The 14,751-nt window shown below is 40.3% G+C and overlaps 1 protein-coding gene across 1 annotated transcript in view; it reads right to left on the bottom strand.

Annotated features, from left to right (window-relative positions):
• The window catches only part of LOC108886959 (thyrotroph embryonic factor), a 31,201-nt gene extending 21,237 nt beyond the window's left edge, over positions 1-9,964 (bottom strand). Inside the window, exons 1-3 of the mRNA XM_018682120.2 lie at positions 8,919-9,964; positions 2,716-2,984; positions 2,074-2,287 (exon numbers count right to left, since the gene is read on the bottom strand). Coding sequence (XP_018537636.1) covers positions 2,074-2,287; positions 2,716-2,984; positions 8,919-9,114 — 679 coding nt within the window. The 5' untranslated portion in view covers positions 9,115-9,964. The remainder of the gene's footprint in view (positions 1-2,073; positions 2,288-2,715; positions 2,985-8,918) is intronic.
• Between the last annotated feature and the right edge of the window lie 4,787 nt (positions 9,965-14,751).

Here is a 14,751-nt window from a genome sequence, read left to right as displayed (position 1 = left end):
ATTTCTCAGAATCTTATCCTGCTGGGCAGTTTATCTCTCCTGCTCCTTCTCACTCTCTCTCTGCCTTTAGCTGAGTCCAAACTCTTCATCCAGCATACTCACAGCATCCACATGTGAGAAGCACGAAGTATGCAGCTGATTATCTCGACATGATCAAAAACATCCATTGAGGTGACCTAGTCAGTTTCTAAAAAAATGTCAAACAACAACAAACCTTTTAAATTTAGAAGTGCACACAGGTGTCTTTTATCTTTAGAAATGTTTGCTGTGCAGCTGAATATATTCAAAACTGCACAGCTTTATTTTACATTCCTAAAGAGCTTGAAAAGTTTCAGAGGATGCCAAATATATCAGGTTGAATTTTGGAGCAATGTGTGTAAAGAATCATACAGCTGAATGGGCTGATACAAAATATATTTGTAATATTGTCATACAATGCAGAGAGATTATGTTTTAAATGGAGATTATGAATGTATATGGATTTTTATCGTGTGACTGTCATCTGTAAATTTGTAAGATATTCTTTTTTAATTTTGACAAAGTTTAATAATGAGCCTGGATGTGTTCATGTCATGTCTATAGTTAGCTACTGCTGCTATTTTTCTATTAGCAATGAATGACATGACTGTGTACTGTGACCGGGATGAACCTACAGACAATAATCACCAATTTCTGCAGTTTTCCTCAGCTCTGCAAAGCATTTAAATGTCTTTCAGCTCATTAGTTTGGTTTTCCAGTCGCCAATTTCACTGTTTTGGTTCACGGCTCTCATGAGCGTTGTTTTCTGTCACAACTGGCAGCTGTTGTCCGAGAAAAAGCTCAAAAAACCCGACTGCACACAACTGATGACAGACACTACAGACAGACACAGGTAAAGACTCACTAATGAACATAGTAGCGCAGCTTAAGAGCCTGATGTTTCCCTCTGGAGTTGGTGGAGACCAAAAATAGAGCTAAAAGTAGAGTGAATATTAGACTTACATTCTCCAGGTGGAAACAAACTTAACTTCTAATGACATTTGTAAAGTGATGATACATTACATTACATTTGATCTTTATATTTATGAATTGTGCTCAAATTAGTTTGAACAAATTACGTGCCTAACTGTAACATGATTGGCTGCAGCTTTGCAGACAGATAATAAAACCTATTGTTAGGAACATACATGGTAAATCCTCCTACTCCAGTGGAGGGAATGTATACATATATTTACAAAGACACAGCTCTGCCTTCACTTGAATGTGTAAAATGTGATCTAACAATTTGGACTCACTCTCTCAGTTGATTCAATTCAGTAACTTTGATGACAAGATCAAATTCACAATTACATAGAGATACAACAATGTAAAAAAAAGAAAACACTTCCAACACAGATCACACAAAAAAGTTTGGTCTCTCACGCTGCCTCCAATCATCTACTTTACACATTTGCTCTTTCATCGTCTCATCCTTCCTATAAATGTCTATATAACCACTGAACATTTACAAAGACATGTGGCAATCTGTCATCAATAAATCATCATGAAATTAGCTTTGGTGATTCATCCGATGGCTCACAGGATGAAAAATAGGACCGTCAGCATTATGAGGATCGGCTTTGTGGTTTCAATTAGTCAGAATTGGAAGTTGTCAGACTTGTGAAATCTCCATTTTTTGCTCCAAGAGAAAAAAATAAAAAGAAATAAAAGAAAGACAGACATAAAGGCACTTCTGATGTTCTGGCAGTTCTGGTTCACATCAAAAGCAGCAGAGAGAGGAAACAATAAATTATGAATATATGATGGATGAAAACAGGCTGTTGGATAGAGCCGTGGAGGGCCGGAGCACAGGGTGTCAGCCGTTTATCACACGGAGATATAATTAGAGACAATCCTACTCTGGTTATTGTTGAAGGAGTCGAATGGTTGAGCTGAGTTTAATGTATCAGGAACCTGTGTCCTCAACAACTGGTGCACAATGTGTTAACTTGTTATAAATTCCATTAAAATTTTCATCACTTGATAGTTCCTCCAGATGCTACAAATTTTCTCTGAGCTCACTGTTGTGATGTTCTGAATTTCACATGTACTCACCATGTAGACACTCGGGTCCTCCCATCATGCTTTGCTGCTGCTGGGGTGGCGGCGGCGGCGGCGGTTGCGGCTGTGGCTGTGGCTGGACCGTCTCCAGCCCCAGCAGCGAAGAAGAGGAGGATGAAGAGGACATGGAGGAGGAAGAGGAGGAGCAGGGTGGAGGAGAGGTAGGAGGGCACTGGGAGCTCTGGTTGGGCACCGCTGACTGGGAACTCTGCGAGGAGAGAAAAAAGGAACATATAAGCCCCATCTCAAACCGACAACGTTCTTTTCATAGCCTGAGCTACAGCTCTATAGCTGACCTTCATCAGTCATAAAACCTCTGCTAACTAAGCTGCTGTGGATTTGTCCAGTTCACCCAAATTAGATTCAGGTGTTGGACATGGTGATCTATCCACCCATAAGTGATTACAGATCAAAACTTAAGAGCAAAATCAAATCTTTGTGCTGGACAACAGTGCCTCTTGATCACATTTTGAGCCGTGCCAAGTGCAGACAGTGGTTCTTTGTTTTCAAATGATGGACAAATTCTAACTGGTCCTTCCTGATTCTTGTCATATAGGAGTTTCCAACAAGAAGCATTTGCATCAACAGCCAAGTAAAGTTGGTAACGCTGTGGGTTTTGGACTCGACCAGTCTTACCTGGGAGGGGATCTGGGCGCTGGTGGAACTGGCCCCGTTGCTGTGCATCCCCATCCCGTTCTCAGTCAGGAACTCCTCCAGGTCCATGTACTGCAGCTGGAACAGGCCCCCGTCACACGGCAGGGTCCTCTCCCACAGCAGCGGGCCCAGGAAGGCTGACTGGGAGTTGGGCCGCAGGGCGCCAGAGCCTGGGGCTCCTCCCACCCCACCAGGCCCTCCAGCATTAACACCCAATGAGTCTTCATCGGAGTCCAGGGGCTTGTCTTTGTCTGGAGAGGACGAAGAATTAGGAGTTTGTTACATTTAGCTGTTGACATAGATTTTATTGGATTATGAAAACAGGCTGTGCTATGTTTTGAATTTTCTTTTTCTGACCACAGAAGGTAATGACACTTGTTCTTTCTCCGTCTCCCTGTGTTTGTGTTGAAGGAACAATAAGAGCCGATAACAACTGATGTCTGGTCTTAAAAGGTAAGATCAAGTGAAACTATGCAGTTAGAAATGTGGAAAGGGAATGAGTTTTAGTATCAGAGAGTGAAAATATTTAACAATTTGTGCTGTAAAACAATCCAGCTGTGACGATCCAAATGTGACTAACTGTGCAGTGAAAGGCTGATAATCTCATTCACAATAGACTCATTAGTTTACTGTAATTAAACTGTCCTCAAACTAATGCAGCAGTGATTTATTGATGTTAGAATCAAACCCTACATGAAGCACTTGTCAAACTAATGCTGTCTTTTATTCCAAAACACTATGAAACCACTTTAGAAAAAGTGTCCTAACATTTCAAAAATTTTACCTTAAATAATGACTCAAATTTGTAATAAAAGGTTTTGTGATTAATTGACTTTTGGAAACAAAAGCAGGTAAACAATCTATGTAAACAGGTTTTCTGTTTTTCCCAAACAATCACAAAGATCTCTGCCACTGATATAGATGATATCACTAATTTGGTATAGTTATGGACACGCACAGAGTTTTGAGACAGATACAAATAAAAAGTGTCAACAGATATGAAAATATACAACACGGCCAATATGCAGCGCTGCCAGCTGCTGAGAACCAAATAACTGTACAAAGAGTCCACAAGAGAAACACGGTACATTCAAAATCCAGACTCTGGATTACCAAAAAACAAAGGGATCACAGCAAGGTCTGCTCTACCATGATTTACACCACCTCCATGGATTAACAACAAGTGGGTTCAGGCTATGTGTCAGTATTTCTTCTGTAGGCTACAGCAGCTACGCTATGCATATAATGTGTAAACAAATAGGTCACAAGTAAATATTTTGTGTAGCATAAACCAAACAAACTTGAGGATAACCATAACAAACAGCTTGTGAAATACAGTAACAAAGAGTTTATGAAAGACAATGGCTATCTAATGGGAAATGATTGCATCATTAGTTGCAGATCCAGGGTCAGTTTCCCATAATACATTACTGACAATGGTTAGCATACAGCAAATAATCTGGTTCCAAATCAGCTCTTTACCATTTCACTATGAAAAAGCTATGAAAGTTAGACACGTCAAGATGATCTGACATTCAGGGGTTGTTGATATTATTGATCGGACACTGTCAAATGGCTAAATTACTGTACAAATGCAATAATTATCATGCACCTGGAAACACTAGCATTACACACTACTAGAGCCCATGAGCAAGGCGCAAAATGGACATTTGTTTCTCCGAACTCTTTTCTTTGACTGTGTTTTGTTCATTTGTACTACAGAAATATTCGGGGTAATTTCATGAACAGACTGCCCTTAGATGCCTTTGTTCCTGCCCCAGATCTTTGAGATGTCCCTGCATTTATCTGCTGACAGGAATGTCTGACTGACGAGACGGAGATTGATGGAACTCAAACACTAAGGTGTGTTACAGCTGTGTCAGATAATCATTTGAAAAGACAAACAACCGTCAACAAACAGCTCCTGAGGCTGCGCTGCTGTTTGTTTAACACTGGCTGAGATCTGTGCTTCTGCAGCGATTGTGTCCTTTGCTTTCTGTAAAGCACTTAGTTGCAATCATTAAAAGGCATCTATAAATAAAGTTGACTTGACTGACCCTGCACTCTGACCTCCCAGTGAGAGGGGGAGTCCGATGGAAAGATAGATACAGACTTCAGGCATCAATAAACCATCGGCAGAAAAAATAAAGGAAATCCTGCGAATAAAACAGGAACCTAATTTAATTGAGACACTGGAAGAGCCAGAGTGATTGTTTTGTTCGCATGATCCTTTGGTAATATTATCCTAAAAAATTGTGCCTCCAAAAGTGCATATTGAATAAATGGCACACTGAATAATAAAACCCAATAAAACAGTAATAAAAGAGCATATTTAACTGGGCTGGGATGACAGTGCAAGAGAGAGAGTAATGAGAAAGAGGGACCAGGCTACAGAGACTGAGGGAGAGCATCGGGGAGGCCGGAGATTTAAATTTAAAGGGATTAAAGAACATAAAGACACGAGAGATTACAGCAGGAAAACAGCAGAAAGGAGACAGAGATGTGGATGAATGAAGGGAGGAGTAGAGCAGAGAGTCAAGGCCATCATATTCATGTCCCTCATAACCTCTGTTATTATCATCACCAGCATCTTCTTCACCTGCCTGTCAGTTTCTTTTGAATCTCCTGTGTATTCATTACAAAACTCAAGCTAAGTATCCACATAATGTACAAAGAGAGAGACAGAAAGGAAGGTGAAAAATGAAAAAAGAAAGAAGTGATATTAGCAGTATAATGCCACAGATGAAATGGTGAATTTTTTTCTGGGTTGCCAACATATACGTGAGCATAAGACTTGAATTGAAAAAACATTCAAGCTGATCAAAGCTTTGAAGGCAAAAGTAATAGAGGACGTAAATCTTCTTGTTCCAGCCAGAAAAAAAGGCCAGAAAAATACAGCTGTGAAGATTGCTGTTGGTTGACTCAAGAGAAAAAAAATACTTTAAAAACTGCATATTTCCTTGATGCCTGCTCCTAACAACAAGTGCTTATGTGACGGCTAAAAGGCTGATGATGGGTCAGATAAGTCTTAGCTTAGCTGCTAGCCTGGCTTTGTTTGTAAGAAATAAAAAGCATGTTTTATTTTGATTATTTGACAGAAGTAAAAATAAAAATGTAAAACTGAAACATTGTTTGAAACATGTTATCCAGTTGGAGCCATTTCATGACAAATGATCACAAACACCTGGTGATAGTCACCTGCCACTACTGCTACAATAATGTTCTGCATCATTGTTATAACATGGAAAATGCAATGACCTTCAATATATTAACAATTAGCATGCTGCGAAGAGGATGTGACTGGACCCTGTAACCTCCTGTAAGTTCTGTTTTAGTTGTACCTTACATTTACATTTCTGCTGCCTTGATGACTTTAGTTACAGGTTACTTTGTGGATTCAGATTAATAATAGAAAAGGTAATAAATAAATCAATTATGATGTATTATTATAGTTCAAATATTAAAAGACTTAACTGATTCCAAAGGGTGAATTCACAAGCTAATCAGCAGTATATAAAATGATTCAATTATTCCTATTATTACCAGCTGCAGCATTAGAGTGATGTATATATTAATGCATCAGTAATGATGCTGCGTCTGAAAAGGGCCATTCAGCATACTGAGTACGCTTACTTTTCATACGAGTATATTTTGATGTAAATAGTTTGTATTTTTACTCAGTGCAATTAAAATGTTGAATACAAGATGTTTACTTGTGATCACAGTAAGTCAAGAGCAAGAGTTAATTAATTTGAAGGTATTAATGACTAATTTGAGTCAACAAGTTTTTAATTCAAGAGCATGAATTACTAAATCATGCAAACAAATAAAAAAATCCTGCTGGTAGGCTCCATGGGAAGGAAAAGGAAAGGAAAGGAAAGTGACGATTTCAAAAGAAAAGGGGAAATCCCTTCATTAAGAGGCAGGAGGAGAGAATGAAAGAACAAGAGAGAGGGAAAATGGATGGGAGGAATAAGTGAAAGTGACACAGCTGAACCAAAGTGATGTTGACACTTTGAACTGAAGTGGACAAGTCATTAAAGCCTGATAGACTGAGAACTGACCACAGCACAGAGGAGAGGAAATGCTACAGCAAGAAGACGGAAAAAGAAAGACTGGAAAGAGGAGAGAGGATCTATGCAAATTTGATAGAGATGTGAGAGGAAACGGGAAGGAAAGAGAGAGAGATGAATGCAAATAAAATGGGTTGGGAAAAAGAGACAGAGTAGAGAGAGGGTAGTGCAAAGAGAAGGAGGACAAAGCCTGAGAAAATGTAAATGAGCAGAGCAACTGCAGAAGAGATTGGAAGACGGAGTGATCTGATGAGACAGGAAAGTGTGAGAGGAAAAACTCAAAGATGTGTGAAAGAGGGAGGGAGAGAGAGAGAGAGAGAGGGAGGGAGGGAGAGATGTGATAGATAAGAGTGGGTGTTTGTGAAGGCGTCAAACAAAGCTAGCCAGGGGAAAGGAGTGAAACGTCGACTCTGCATTGTGGAAGAGGGAACGGCAACAAGAGCCATGGGCAATGCAAAAACATCACACACAAACATCTTTCTTACACCCCTGAATGCATCACCTATCATTAGGAGAATATGGGCTCTATGAGCGCTGACACTGGGGCTATAAGCAGGGGCCTCTGAGCTGCTTTCTGACTCCATGGAGAGCCTGTCAGCCGGGCTCACCATCATCTCCTCCTCCTCCTCCTCCTCCTCCTCCTCATGCAAAGCACAAAAAAAACCCTCCAAAGAAAGAAACTGCAGTTACACCAAGAGGCCACCAGGGGCCGCCAACCATCAGGGAGCATTTGGATAGTGTGATTTCTTTGTTTTTCTCCCTCTGTGTGCATGTGCGCGTGCACAGCTTCATCCATACTTATGAGGACTGGCTTGTGACAGCCTGCTGCACTTCTGGGGACATTTCATCATCGTCCTTGCAGTGACAAAAAGGCTGATTTTAAAGGTTAAAATAGAAAGTGCACAGAGGAGCAAATCCTCACGGGAAGCAATGGAAGTCAATGCAATGTCCCCACAAGCACACCAAACCCAGTGTGTGTGTTTAACAGCAGCTGACTAGGAGTTATGACATCTCCACAGCAGAGAGAGGAAGGAGAGGCAGCCTGGTTAATATTTGTCACGGCAGCTGGTGGATGGGAAACAATTCAGTCCCACTCAGTAACCTTTATTTAAAGAGACCAGTGAATTAGATTCAACACAAACGACTGCTTCTACTGCTTTGGCTGTATTTTTTAATGGCATCCACTCCAGACTGTGTTGCTTTTATTTTCTTATTCCCTCTCTCTCTCTCTCTCTTCCCTCCTCCTCCTCCTCCTCTTGATCATTTCATTTCACCACCAAATGCAAAAAGGAAACGTTTAATATAAGAAAATCCAGCGGGCCAGAAGGAGGAGGGCTGAAGTGAAAACAGTGTGTGCATGTGAGTGTGTGTTGTGGGGCCTCTGTCTTTTACAATCACACCTACCCACTCAGTCACATGCACACACACACATATTTATAAACCAATGAATAATCACTGTAATATTCATTTGATGTTTCTGAAAAGATTTAATGAACATTTATTGCTGATTCTATTTCATGTCTGGGCTGCAACTAATGATTATTTTAATTATCTGTTAATCTACCAATTGTTTTCTTGATTAAAATGATAAAAATAAATAATGAAAAATGCACATTATAAATCCCCAAGGCACTATATGATGCATTTAAATTCCTCCTTTTATCCCATCCAGTAGTCCGAGACCCAAATACATTCAGTTTAATAATAAGATATCTGCTAATTAATTTCCTGCCATCAACGAATTGATTCATCAATGAGTCACTATAATATTCACCTAAAATTTCTGCAGGGGCTTCAAATGCCTCAAATACTTACTGTATTTCATGGCACTTAATGTTGATTTTTACAATGAAATTCACTATAAAGTAACACATAAACATCTAACATGGGCAGGCATTGTGGTTATAACACAGTAGTGTACAATCTGATGCACAGTAAAAGTACATTACTCTACAGTATCCCTGCACTGACTTGTTTGACGTATTTCCACGAGTGTCCCTTTAAGAAGTTTCTTGCCTATAGACGACCCCCCCCCCCACCCCCTCCCCTCTCCTCCACACTCACAAGCACACTCACACATACTCACACCCATGCACACGTGCACACACTCACCTTTCATCTCGCAGCAGTCCTTGAAGCCTCTCTGGTCGGCCTTGATTGGCAGCTGGAGCAGGGACTTCAGGTTGGTCATGGAGGTCAGGTGTCCACTCTGGGGGCCACTTCCAGCCGGGTTGCTGGCCCCAAACTGGGGGCTGGTGGCCCCGGCAGGCAGATCCGGCGGCAAGAGCTGAGTAAGAGGCCTTGACATAACTTCTAGGGGAGAAGGAGGAGGAGGGGGAGGTGAGGGGAGGCACGGGGGGAGGAGGTGGAGTAGAGCAACCTGCAGACTGTAAGTTCAAGATCAAAATAATCCAATTAGTGATACTAATTGACAGGCGCGCCGTCAAAAGGTGCGCGAGGCAGGTGACGCGTGTGTACGCTCAAGATCTCCACCTGATATCCCGCCTTTCCGCCCGTCCCATGAAGAAATATGAGTGAGGAAACGAAATAAAAGAGGGGGGATTTATCTCCAAAATGGCACCATGTTCGCCGAGTCTAATTCATCCTATCAAACCGGCTGAGCCTTCAGGAGTTGCTGCCACCTCTTTTTGCCTCTTTAAACAAACTCAGCTCCGCGCTAATAAACGCACACAGGAAGACAAATTCAATCCCGGAGGCGCAGGAGTGAAGTCTCCTTCGAGTTTGTGGAGATCAAACGGCGGTCGGGTCCGGTCCAGTCCGGTCGGTTGGCCGCTCGGTTGGTTGATCGCTCGGGGAATTTTTAGTCCGGAGAGAGAAAAAACAAAGAGAAAAGGAAAGCTGAAATAAAACGCGGATGTCTGTAGTCCCATGTAATGAGTGGAGAGAGAGGATTAGAAACAGTAGAGACAGAGTCGAGTCGCGGCGGTGGGAGAAGTCTCCAAGGTAGAAAAATAATGACCAAAAACAAACAAGCGAAAAATACAAGATGAAGGAAATAAAGAGATCCCCCCCAAAAAATAATAATATCCAATAGTATGAGAGTCAGATAGATGGGGTTGATGGCTCTTATTTTCCTCCCCCTCTCTCTCTCTCTCTCTCTCCCTCCCTTTCTCTCTCTCTCTCTCTCCCTCAGTCAGCTGGAACCAACACGGGCCGCTCGTGTGACGTCACCGCTCACGGGGGAAAGGCGCTTGGGGGCGTGGTTCGTTTGTATTCGCGGACCACGCCCACTCGGTAACGCCCCCTTCTTGTTCTATCCACTTTGATGCCTTCAAAGCGCATGGGAAAATCAGTAAATGTGAGCTTCCACGGTTCATATCAGATTTTAGAGGGTATCAGGTTACAGAAACAAATTCATAAATTTAGTTGATTCGATGAATATTTTCTCATTAACTTAAGCATACAATAACTGATTTGATTTAGCCACCTTAGGGCAGTGGAAACACGTTGTGTGATTATCATCACCTTGTACTTTGATGTGGCAAACCTGTTGGCAAAAACGGTCTGTTTACACATCCCCCTAAGAGAAAATCTGGTTCTTTAAATGCTACACTGTGGTCAGACAGTTGCTGTGTCTGGCTGCTGTGGGATTTAGATCTGTCTTGCTGAGAATAGTTGCCTTCTTTAGGCTGAAAATGATGCAATGTGAGCAGTGACAGTAACATAAAACAGCAAATTTAGCTTAAAGACAGTTAGACAACGAGCTGATAGTATGAAGCCAAACATGCAAAAATGATTCAGGGTTCTTGGTTTTAACGGCGGCGTTTTTCGTGTATTTATGTTCCTTCCCACAGTACCTGAACCCAACAGATATTTGCATTAAAATACAACACCTCCTTGTAATTTCAGCCAATCACTGATGAGAGCTGGAACTGTTGCGTTGCGTTGCTCCCCGCCCCTCTTCTCTTCTCTCACGCTGTCATTTAAACCGAAAGGCCAAAACAACAGCGAAAACCAGGGACTGGGAGTCAGACTAATGCAATTCCCAATCCTGTTATGAGAAGTCAGGATGTTTGCTGTTTCACTGTTGCTCCCCCAACCCCACCCCTCGTCCCCCTCTCTGTTCGTTAACTGAGAAATGCAAGAAAACTGGGTTATTTATACACACAACGTGACCGGTTCTGAGTGAAAATAAGCGGCTCAGAAGCAAAGACAGGTGTTTTACTCCATTTTGTATCTGAACGTAACTTCAGTTTGGTACAGTTCGAAATACAACCGCCATGTTGTGATTTATCAGGAGCATAAGATGATAAACTTGTGTTTATTAACGTCTCTGTCAAGGCTGAGTGATATTTTTACTTATACAATAACACTTAATCCGACGAAAACGGAGGGAAAAGCCTCTGCTCGTTTGTTTCTCTCCCTGCTAACTGTCCCCGTCTCAACACCAGAAGCACATGGCTCCGGCACGCGCCGACTGTTGCCTACCGGCGACTGTACCGCGCTGTGATTGGCTGAAACTAGGTCACTCGCTACCGCTCTCGGCCTCCTATTGGCTAAAAATAGGTCACAGTCTCCGCCCATAGGTTTCCCCATGCCACTGCCGCGTGAGGGGCCGTCTGGAGGGGGGAGGAGCAGGAGGGAGGGGGTCCATTAAAAATCAATTAAATAAGGATCCATTAAAGATTTTACTAAAACTAAAAATGTCTTAAAAAGGACAAATCATAAAATGTAAAAAATATATATATATATATGTCTATGTAAAATAACAATAAAACTATAATAAGGATAAAAGTTATTTTAAAATGTAAAAAAAATATATATATATTACATTATCTACCCAATCATATAGGAAATTTAACTGAACTAAGTTTAACTACTATATATACTATACACACACACACACACACACACACACACATATATATATATATTCTAAAAGAACATTCAATATAATTTTAATATTTGTATATAGCCTAGACAACCACAAAATTACGGTAATTACAATACAAAATACCATCTTTTGTGTTCCTCTGTTTTTACTTTTTTTCTTGCATGTGTTGCTTCCTCTGTATTGTATGTTTTTGTGTTGCCTTTTTTTTTTAACCTGACAATGTAGAAGTGGTGGAAAGCACATTTACTAGTGTTAAAATTAACATTTTACAGACAGAAAAGAGCATGAGAAGCTCACAAAAGATAGCAGAAGTACTGAACTGTATAATAATGTGGTAGCTTATAGTGGTGACACATTTAAAATTAACTCCTCCTCAAGCAGCTAGAACAGTAAATTGCTACTTATTAGCAATTATCTAATAATCCCATATGTTACAAATTTTCAACAGAACAAGTGCTTTTATTAATTATTATTATTATAAAAGTAATTATTTAAGTACATTTACTCATTATACTTATGTACTTTTACTTAAGTTTGTCTGGACTTTTGTAATGTTTTACTGAATTTTCTTATATGCTTTGGACTTATATGCTGTCTCTGTTTTTGAATATTTCATTTTGTATTTTAGCTTGATGATGTCTCTCTGCATGCTTATATATCTATTTCAAAAACCATTTCCATTTTTTAAAATTCTTTTTCCTTTAGATTACTCTGTCCAAAGATTAGAGTTAAAATATACCATTTGACTTAAATAAATAAATGAAATGAAATTCTGTGCAACTTGTGTGTAACTATACTGCATTGTTAAATTTTACTTTTGCTCTTCAGTAGTGTACATATGTATATGCTTAACTGTCAAGTTTACTGTGCTTTCATTCTGTTTTCTTAGTCGTTGCCTAATAACAGTAATAACAGCCTATAAAGGAACTGTGGAGTAAATAAAACATAAACAACATCACGTGTTTCCTGTTGATACTAATTTGACTGACTCATGAATCAGTGGCAGCAGCTGCACTGTGGAGCAACAGTTCCTAGAAGTCCTATCTGGTGACAGAGTGCTGTCAAATATACATGGCTGGAATGTGTTGGTAGTAAGAGGCCAAAATAATCTCTGTCACTCACACACATGCACGAGTAGGAGTGTGTGTATGCTGGCATGCATCAGGGAAAGTGTGGAACAACAGCTTGACTCCACTAATGTGTGATTCGAGTTTCACGAGCCGTTTCGAATTGAAATTATTTTCCCCTCGTTCCTCTCCTCCAGACTTGGGTAACAGCCATCATTCATTTTATATTATATTTAAATGGCACCATCTAGTGGCTGCTTGCTGGTAATGCACTGTTCACCTTTTTATCTTTAAAGAAATCCACATTAACCCAATTATTTGCCTGTGCATGAGAATCCCCAGCAAAAAAAAAAAAAGATAAAAAGAGAGTGCAGCTGGGTTCTCAGAACAGCTCACCTGACTGCATGCTCCAGGTGCACCACACCTGTCTTCCTGTCACTGACGTACCTGGAGCTCCCTGAGTCTACTCTTGTCTATGCAGGCCTCATATGTCACGGAGAAAACAACACCTCAGCATCCCTATAGTGGAGAAGGATAAAAATACACACAGTGGATTAATTATCAGAAACAAGCTTGGCTTTGAGGGAACAGACATCTGACTTTAGTTGCTGTTTTCATGGCATTTTATAGAAAAAAAGTTGTTGGTAGCCCATGATCCTCCTGGACTTAACAGGACATTGTGAAAGCAACATTATCTATTTTACCTTAAAATAACAGCACTGAGTTGTTAGAGGGAGGATGATGCCTCTGTCCTTCACACTCTGTGTAACTTTAACTGAGTGATAGTCAGCAGTTTAAACTGCTGGAATCAGGCCCAGTAAGTTCAAGAGTAATGCTGAACTGTAGATCAGTTAAAAAGACTTTAAGACATTACAAACCAGCATTCATCTCTGATATTCATTGAGGAAAATTTGAAAATATCAGGAATTATAGACAGTCAGGTGTGTTTGTTGCAGTGACAACACTTCCTGGGGATCATGGGTAATATACAGTTTGGCCATGTTTCAGTTCAGTGAGTGGGACTACGCAGTCAGACTGGTAGGCTTTATTTTCTGTACATCAAAACCACTTAATTGCTTTCACTTGGTGCCCAACAGAGTTAGTTGCCACGCATGGCTGCAGAGGTCACTGTTCCTCAGCAAGTTACACTGTGTTGCTTTAACTACTTACTATTCGTTAGCTTGTTTGCCCATTCACACTTTCAACTCTACACTAACAGATGCTTCAGTAATAAAAGCTTTGGGGACTTGATATTCGACTTTTCAATTCAGAATCTCCAGAATAGTTTCTGGAAAGACTCTTTGCAAGTTTTTAAGTACTTTTTGGATGTTTCAAGGCACCATAAATTAAATTCTCTTTACCTTTACTGTGTTGGGCTGGAGGCAGAAACTTCAGTTCACTACCTGGGGGACTCTTACTGACAACTGTCTGTGTCATGCATATTTTAGCATCTGGAGCTAATAAGTCACCATGTGTGATCATCCAAGTGAAGTTAGCTGAGAAAGGTTCCTTTTACTAGATATTTATTTTTATTTTTATGCCATTCATGGATATTTCAGAGACAAAGGCGACCTTGTTTTTGACCCCAGCATGCCCCCTTTGGGCATTTGGCAGTGCTGGATGAACACACCCACTAGAATCAAATGACACAACTAAGTGAAATCCACTGCAATAAATTTTAAGAGAGGTAATGCAGAGAAAAGCCCCATTCCTCTGCTACTGTCCAGTGTTTTAGCTAAAATAATTTTGGACCAGGTTGATTGATGTCTACTGTCAAGTCAGAACATTTTCACAAAGCTTTTTCTTTTGAGTAACAAATTTTAAGGAGCTATAGTTTCAAATAACTTCCTAAATTTTTCTATTTAGAGGTTTCCTGCAAATTTTGTACACAAATAGCATAAGATTGTAATAATAAGTAATTAAGTGGACCCTTTTTCCTCCAAGGAAATAACTATTTTTCTTACAATTATGACCAAATGACAGTTTTTGCGAATTGGATGAGGATTTCAAATATCAGCTTTTA

The sequence above is a fragment of the Lates calcarifer genome, linkage group LG3, assembly GCF_001640805.2.
Source record: "Lates calcarifer isolate ASB-BC8 linkage group LG3, TLL_Latcal_v3, whole genome shotgun sequence".
Taxonomy (NCBI): domain Eukaryota; kingdom Metazoa; phylum Chordata; class Actinopteri; family Centropomidae; genus Lates; species Lates calcarifer.
This window is presented reverse-complemented; position numbering and strand designations above follow the sequence as displayed.